We start from the raw sequence: 8239 nt of genomic DNA on the forward strand, positions 1-8239 counted from the left end.
CTGCCACTGAATCTGCATGCTTATTGTTTGTAAGGATGGAATCTTCTGTTACTGTAGTCCAGACTATAGGTTTCCGTATGTATTTATGAAAACATTTTTTACCTCAGACTGCTGTTTTGATAGGGTTGTCATGGAAAGCTCTCAGTTCTCAGAATCCTTTAAATTTGATTCCCGAGGCCCATTATTCTGAGTTAACAGCATGTCTTTTCTGTCTTTTCTTTAAAAGCTACTTGCACGACTTGAGGGCAGAAGTGCTCTGAAGAATCTTGAACCTTATCTGTTTGCTGAGGAAGGATCTCCCGTTCATGGTAAAAATGTATCTTTATGCCATTTATGGAAGAATGCTGGTGTGAAAGTATGCTCAGAGCAGTAGCACAGGGATAAGCATGCAGGTAGATCTTTTTGCCCTGGATTCAGAATTTCAATTGTTAGTGTAGTTTTATGCCAACTAGATAAAATGAAATAATGCAGAGTCACTATTCCGAACATTATTAAATGGAGTTTAAAATCTTCTTTTTGGGTATCAAAACACAGGTGTAGGTGAGTAAATACCTAGCACATTGGCCTTTTTCTAGTAGTTTTACAGAAATTTGTTCTATATTCTGTCATTTAACCTTTTTTTAACCAGTGGTCTAAAAAAACCACCACAAAGTCATAACTGCAGAAAGTTGCAAAGAACCTGAGGATTAATAAACAGCTAAGAGTGCAGTGGTATGGAGTGGTCTGGATCAGTTAGGAAAAGAATTCATGAGCAAACACTGCCAATAAAGGCAAGTCATCAGCTATTCAGTCTTGGCCTGAAAAATCCTGATTATACTGAGATGGAACTTTGAAAACAACTCCATTATGAACATAGGTACTAATCAGCTGAATGAGTTTGCAGATGATATTAGGATCGAAATGGCTTATATAGACCTCCAGTGAATATATGAGAATTTCACACTGGAGGAATTGGGCTACCTCCCAGTGACACCAGTACAAGTTTAGGGTAGATTCTTCTAGCAAGAAGTTTGTAAGATCAAGATTGGATGTTTCAATGAAAGAAATTATAGAGCTAAGGGAAAACAGCGCACTTAGTAATTCCCTGATTATTCAGGAAGTCAGACTGGTCTTCCAGATTGTGTGAAATTCCATGGATTTCACAATGGAGGAGACTAGAAATCTATAATAAAAAAGGCACATGAGTGACAAACTGGCATTGTTCTGGGAGGCACTACAGTTATTGAATGTATGAATGAATGAATTTCATATGAAAAGCATGTGGCTGCAGTAGTTATCAACATACTTGTCTGCAATTGAAATTCCCACAAATTACAGAAGGTTCAGAAGAAACAGCAGGAAAAAAAAAAACAATAAAAAGAATCAGGATAATTGGATGAAAGATGATGCTTAGTCTACAAATACAGTCTCTGTGGGACTCTTCATGTATTATTTTGCAGCTTTTGAGAATACATTAGGGGTTTAGCTATATATGATTTCTGCCCTGGAAAGATTCATATATGAGATAACAAAGGTAAAGGGCAGAGAAATACTGGTAAACCAGTGTGAATGGAGCAAATTATTTAAATTCTCTCAATTCTGAAGTGCTTTGTTACCCACAAGGAGAATTAAGAACCAATAGTGAAACTAGTATATGCTTCACGAGGCTCCTGACTTCTTTTCCATTTTTATAACAAGATGAGATACTTCTGTTTTGGAAAAATGCAGTAATAGAAAATGCTGATCTTTCAGTCTGTGTGGGCTTTTTTTATGAAGTTTACACACAAGAAGCAAATGTTTGAGACTAAACTTGCCATGTTCTGGTAGAACAGACTGTCAGAAGCCTTCCTGGGGGTCAGAAATTGCCTTTGCTGTCACAGTCCACAGCATTACATAATTCCATCATCAAATTACCAGCTTTGCTCTTAAAAGCTGCGTAGGTTGTTCATGTCTATCCAAAGACTGTTCCAGAGGCTGGAGACCTTCTAAATTCATCACCGGTTTCTCTGTGCCAACATGGTCGTTGAGCTTCTGAAGCACTTCTTTTTCTTGCTTTTAACAGATGGCATCAATAATTACCCATATTGGTCGTGCTTTTTGGCTGACATTAATGAAGCTGCGTAACATTTTAGCCCAGACCTTTAGCTACGTATACATAAATGGACTTCACCTTTTATTACATTTTTGCTTTGTCTTTTAATACCACAGTATTTATGTGAGTCCATGTGTTATTTTGATGTGTGTTCTCATTATTCAGTCTTAAATTCCTGTTGAAGACCTGCCTCTCCATTTGTCATGAACTTGACTTTTAGTATGTCGTTGTGGAATACTGTAATACATTGCCCATGAAAGCCATACTGAACAGCTCTTAATCTAAAATGCTGTGATTAAAGCAGTGCAAAGATCTAAATTATTCTTTTTCCTGATGGTATTTGAAACATAGAGATGAAGTTTCAATAAACTGCCCAAAGGTTACATCATAGTTAAGTGTTCATAACATGTATGTCAGAGTACTATAAAATAGGAACAGCTAATATAGGTACTGCTGTGATATTCTAGTCACTGCTTCTAATTATGATGGATTTGCATATTGAAGAACACATAAGCATGTTAATTACATATCATTTAAGCTCTTCTGGAATGGAGCAAAAGTGACACAAGCTTTAAATAATCTTCCAATGTTGGCAGTCATATTTCTCCTGTGCCACTGGTATGAAGTTGTGGGTGTCAGTATAAGGCTCTGATATTCAGCAATAGTATGACACCCAGCATTAATTTGAAAAAATATTAGGCCTTTCTACTTTACTTATAAATGGTACAAATATTAGTGACAGCTTCTGCACGGTATTGTAAATTACTAGTCCAGTAACTTCAAGGCATCTGATGATGCGAAACCTGCAGTTATTGCTGCATATTCTAATAGCTTGTTTGTAACTGCAGCATCAGAAAACCAGTGTTCACTAGTGTAATGATCACAGACAAAACTTAATTCAAAAGAGAACACTGAACTGATGACGAGGACTGAGCACAGTTTCAGTTAAAAATCCATTAATGTTACATAAATATTTACATTTATGCAACATCATTTAGTTTATCCTTTAGGCCACTGAGTAGCCATGTACTGTTTTGCTCTTCAGTCTGTCCTTAGTGGGCCAGTTCAAGCTACTGTGAGCCAGGCAATGTGTTAGGTGACTCCTTAAAAAGTACTTCTTGAATGTTCAGTGCTGAATTTCATAGGAAATCATTCTGCTCATCGTCTTGATCTTGTAGATCTTTACTATCTTAAGTCTTTATTAGCCCATTAGTTTGTTTTCACACATTTTGCCACACTAATGGAACATTCATCTACTGATAGGTAGTAGGACAACACCAATTCTAAGAGGAAATTTTCCCATTAGCTTTCTTCCATGTTAAAGTGTCTGTTCCTACTCTGCTTTCCAAACTGTTTTCATCATGTGACAGTATTTTTTTACTAATCTCCCTTTCAAAGTTATTTTGACATTAATGGATGATGCCAGTACTGACCTGCTGTGAAGGCGTCAAAGGCTTCTTGGAAACGTTGCTGGCCACACTTCCTCCTCTGCTGTGTCATGGTTGTCCTCTCGGACCCAGAAGGATGAAATTTCCCTGTTATCTAACTCTAACAGCCTTGTTGCTAATTTAATGAAACCCTACATTTACAGATGTTGCTATAAATGGCTTCTGGTTTGCACTCATTCTTCTTGTGGGCAGCCTCTTTGATAATCATGAAGGCACAGAAATCCTCGGCTCTTGAGGTTTTCTTACAGTCTGAGCTATTACTCCTTTCAGAGTGACTTAAGTGTTTTGGTCAAACTACAGCCTGGATGTGTCTTGTTCAGCAGTGTTGAACAAGTTTTGAAGGGTGCTTAGCTGTCTTGCTGTTAAAATTTACAAACTACTGCCACAAAAACTCCTAACAATGATTCTTCATTTAACTTAGTATTTTTACTTAAATAAATGTTAGTTCTGCCCATAAAAGCTCATCCAGTGTTACTCTGTAACACACAGACATCCTGATAGAACATCTTCAAATGGATAAAGTCATAGAATCATAGAATAGTCAGGGTTGGAAAGGACCTTAAGATCATCTAGTTCCAACCCCCCTGCCATGAGCAGGGACACCACACACTAAACCATGTCTCCCAAGGCTCTGTCCAGCCTGGGCTTGAACACCACCAGGGATGGAGCATTCACAACTTCCTTGGGCAGCCTGTTCTATTTCACAGAAAAAAGTTTTCTGAATCATCACCAAACAGTAACTCAGATTTGCCAACTGCTGCTTCTGAGTGGCCACGTGGAGCTGCTGGTTTGTCTTAAGCAAGTCATATTTTGCTGTAAAGGTAAATGAAGCAATCTGCATTGCAGATTGCCCAAGCCAGTCACTGGCTAGCAGAAGTGTTGTGCTGAAGCCAGTGGCAGACAGAAGATGTGCTTTGTTCCTTAACAAGAGGTGCCTTCTGCAATTGTTCTAAAATATTTCAATAGATGAAATGTGAGGGAATGACACATTTAGGAGGAGTTCTTCCAAGCTGGTATCTTATCCTAACAGGACACGGTTATGTCACTGGCACAATCTGTGGCAGCAGAGTAGCTGCTGGCTGCAAGTGGCTGAATTGGACATTGCAACCTGTGCATTGTGACCTGTGAACAGGAAGAGAAAATGAAGATTTATGTCATAGGAAGTTTAGTTGTTGTTCATCTCTAACGTGAGGAGAGACATTCAGAACAGATAAGCGAGGGTTTGGGAGGTGGTCAAGCTTTTTAATAAATTTCAAAGTATCAGAAGTTCATAAAATGGAATTGCAGTATTATCTATAATAGTGAGCAATCTGAGTGTCACTGGAATGGATAGAACTGTCACATCAGGTGTAAATTGCTTTCAGCACTTGCAACGGGTAAAGAAAGAGTTTAGTTTCTTCCCCACCACCCTCCGTCCCTCTTCCCAAGCTGTATCTTGACATCATACACACATAAGAACAAGGACGTCCTCTGGAAGTTGAGTAGTGACTTGAAAAACCCTGTTAACTCAGGCAGGCAAAAACATGTTTAAGTAAAGTTGCAATTAATTCTCTACTCTTGCATCCCCTCTGTGAAAAGCTGTTATGCCATTTGCACTTGCCAAGGCCATAGAAATCTCTCACCTTACTGCAGTTACAGTTGTGTGATTCTCCCTACTGCATGTCTTCACCGTTCTGCCTGAAATCCCAAATGTCATAAATAAGTAATCCATTTTCCAAAATGAGGAATTTATAAAGAGCAACTAGTTAATTCAATTTTTTTGAGTCTTCCTCTGATGTAAGACACCAGAAGATGTTGGAAAAGACCAGAGTATCTTGCATTGACATCTGACAAACGAACTGGTTTCCTAGTAAAGCATAATGTTTTTTTTAATTAACATTTTAAATGTGCTCTGTATTTTAGTGACCCACATGGAGCAGGTGGTTAGGCTGAGCCTGTTTATGAACAGAGATCCTGTGCTTCAGACAGGAGAGTCGTGGCTTGGAGTTGAAGGAATCCGAGTCCCCCTTGTTAAAACCAGCAGTTTCATATTATGATCACCACAGAAGAATTTAAGTGCTAAATGAATATACTGGCAATCTCTTTACTGGTCACAATTTCCCCTTGATGTCTCAGGATGTGCACAGATACTGAATAAGCATGTAACATTCATGAAATGCTGCAGGACAGTGTGCTGTAAAAATACATGTGCCAACATCATTTGGACCTCTAATATGTCAATTTTTTTTGGTTTGCTTGTCCTCTGCTTGGTTTTTTATGTGTTAGCTTTGTGTGTGTAGGATAAATAGATGGTTTCTTAGCCACTGTTGTATAGCAGCTTCCTTTTCAGTCTTCATCTACCTGTAATGATAGAGATTAAATCCAGTTGCCAACCTTTTATTGATACCGTTGCCCTAGATGCTGTTTGCAGGGGCTTTTCCAACCTTTGTCCCCAGTTGGTTTTCTCCACTTCAGAGGCCTTTCTTGAAAACTGAAATTTCTTTTGGTAGATGCTAACCAGGATTTTAGCAGTTTAGTGAATATTAAATTTTCTGTGCCTTTAAACTGGAAGAGGGGAGATGTAGATGAGATCTTAGGAAGAAGTTCTTCCCTGTGAGGGTGATGAGGCCCTGGCACAGGTTGCCCAGAGAAGCTGTGGCTGCCCCATCCCTGGCAGTGTTCAAGGCCAGGTTGGATGGGGCTTGGAGAAACCCGGTCTAGTGGAAGGTGTCTCTGCCCATGGCAGGGGTTGGAACTGGATGAGCTTTAGGGTCCTTTCCAACCCAAACCAGTCTGGGATTCTAAAATGCATTTTCCAGTTTCTGAAACAGTGAGTACTGGTTCAGTAAACACTGAAAGCTGACTCTGAGCAGTAAATGCTCCTGCCTGATAACTTGCTGCTGTTTTTGAACAGGACATGTCATTGAATTCCATGGACCGGAAGGAACAGGAAAAACAGAAATGCTTTATCACCTGATAGCCCGCTGCATCATCCCAAAATCAGGAGGAGGTCTGGAAGTGGAAGTCATGTTCATTGATACAGACTACCATTTTGATATGCTTCGTCTAGTTACCATCCTTGAGAACAGACTGGCACAAAGGACAGAAGAAATGATAAAGCAATGCCTGGGAAGGCTCTTTCTCGTGAACTGCAATAGTAGCACTCAGTTACTCCTCACTCTCTACTCTTTAGAAAACAGGTTTTGCACTCACCCCTCTCTCTGCCTTTTGATTTTAGATAGCATATCAGCTTTTTACTGGATAGACAGAAGCAATGGAGGGGAGAGTCTCACCTTGCAGGAGATGAATCTGAAAAAATGTGCTAACTTCCTTGAGAAGCTTGTGAGGGAGCATCACTTAGCACTCTTTGCAACAACACAGACTCTTATGCAGAAATCTGCACACTCTGCAGAAAGCTTTTTCCCTTCAAAACTGCCACACGAAACTGATACAGACTATAGACCATATCTTTGTAAAGCATGGCAACAACTGGTAACACACAGGGTATTTTTCTCTAAGCAGTGTAATCCTGGCAACAGCAAAGGTTTTACAGTCACTTCTTGCCACCTCAAAAGAAACCATGTAGTAAAACGTTCATTTAGTATTGCAGAATGTGGAGTTCAGTTTTAATTTCAGTTTGTTTTTTAAATGTGGAGCACATCCTGGTGCTTAAGGCCTCACTAGGTCTAAGTAGTTTTTAGTACTTTTTAAACTAGTTGGTTGTTGCTGGGTAATTAAGGATTTTTGTCACCATTTTGTCACACGATTTTAACTCGGTGAAGGGCAGGAGATGTTAACATGTTTGAATTACTGTAGATGTGCAGTCCAAACTAGTGAGGAATGTTGAAATTACTTGTTTGTACTTAATGAATGAAGAGATTAAATCAAGAAAATCATAATCAAAGACCTCTTAAACTCCTGGTATCCTTCAGTAATCTAACCTATGTGATATGTGGCCAAGTGCACTGACTTCATTTCTGGGTCTTGCTGTTTTACACTCCTCTTCTTCCAACCTTGTTGTCCATGGGGGAGACTGCAAAAAGGCGAGAGTTTGCTCTTTAGAAATACTGGTCTAGGTTTATTCCGGGTAGCCTGGGGCATATGAAATGCATTCACAACTTTGCCTGGAGAAGAGGATTCATTTTCACAGCCTGTTGAACAGTGGTAACCCTGGCCATGCTTCCCCAAGCTCGCAGCCTCTCTATGTTAGCGTGTGCTTGGAGAAGTGAGGATTTGAGGTGTTTTGACCCTTACAAACCTCTGGGCCTGAAGAACTTACAGCGATCACAGAAATGGAGGCTTGATTGCCTTCAGGAGCCCTGAAGTAAAACTAAAGACCCAGCTCTGGGTACCTGTGAGTTTCTGCTGCATGCAGCAAACAGTTTAGGCTTTGAAAATAATGGTGTGTGGGTTATGGGTTGTTCTGGGCGCCGGGGGTTGGTTTTTGTTGTTTTTTTCTTTTTTTAGATGTATGCACAGACATATGTTTGTGTTTTCTTTCTCTGCCCTCCCTCATTATTTCTCCGCACTTCTTTCTCTTCTCCCACTCTCTCTAAGAAATCCAGGAATCCCATGCCTCTGGTCTTTACCAATATGTATTTGCCACATGTAGAACATTTGTGTGCAGGATTTGGCATGCAACATGTTGCAATTCTGGCAAAGAAGATTCAGAACTTATGGGAAATGCCCTACAGTTCTGGCAAAGAATAGCATATTATTTATTAACCTAGAGTGCCCTTTG

General features: G+C 39.7%; 1 protein-coding gene across 1 annotated transcript; it reads left to right on the plus strand.

Moving 5' to 3' along the window:
- Nucleotides 1-226: 226 nt before the first annotated feature.
- Nucleotides 227-7128, plus strand: XRCC2 (X-ray repair complementing defective repair in Chinese hamster cells 2; the record flags this gene model as incomplete). Its single annotated transcript, XM_010021294.1, has 2 exons — nt 227-308; nt 6413-7128. Coding segments are annotated over 2 exons (798 nt in total), but the record flags the coding sequence as incomplete, so codon positions are not given.
- Nucleotides 7129-8239: the final 1111 nt, after the last annotated feature.

This window comes from Nestor notabilis, unplaced genomic scaffold (genome assembly GCF_000696875.1).
Source record: "Nestor notabilis isolate BGI_N333 unplaced genomic scaffold, ASM69687v1 scaffold4809, whole genome shotgun sequence".
NCBI lineage: Eukaryota > Metazoa > Chordata > Aves > Psittaciformes > Psittacidae > Nestor > Nestor notabilis.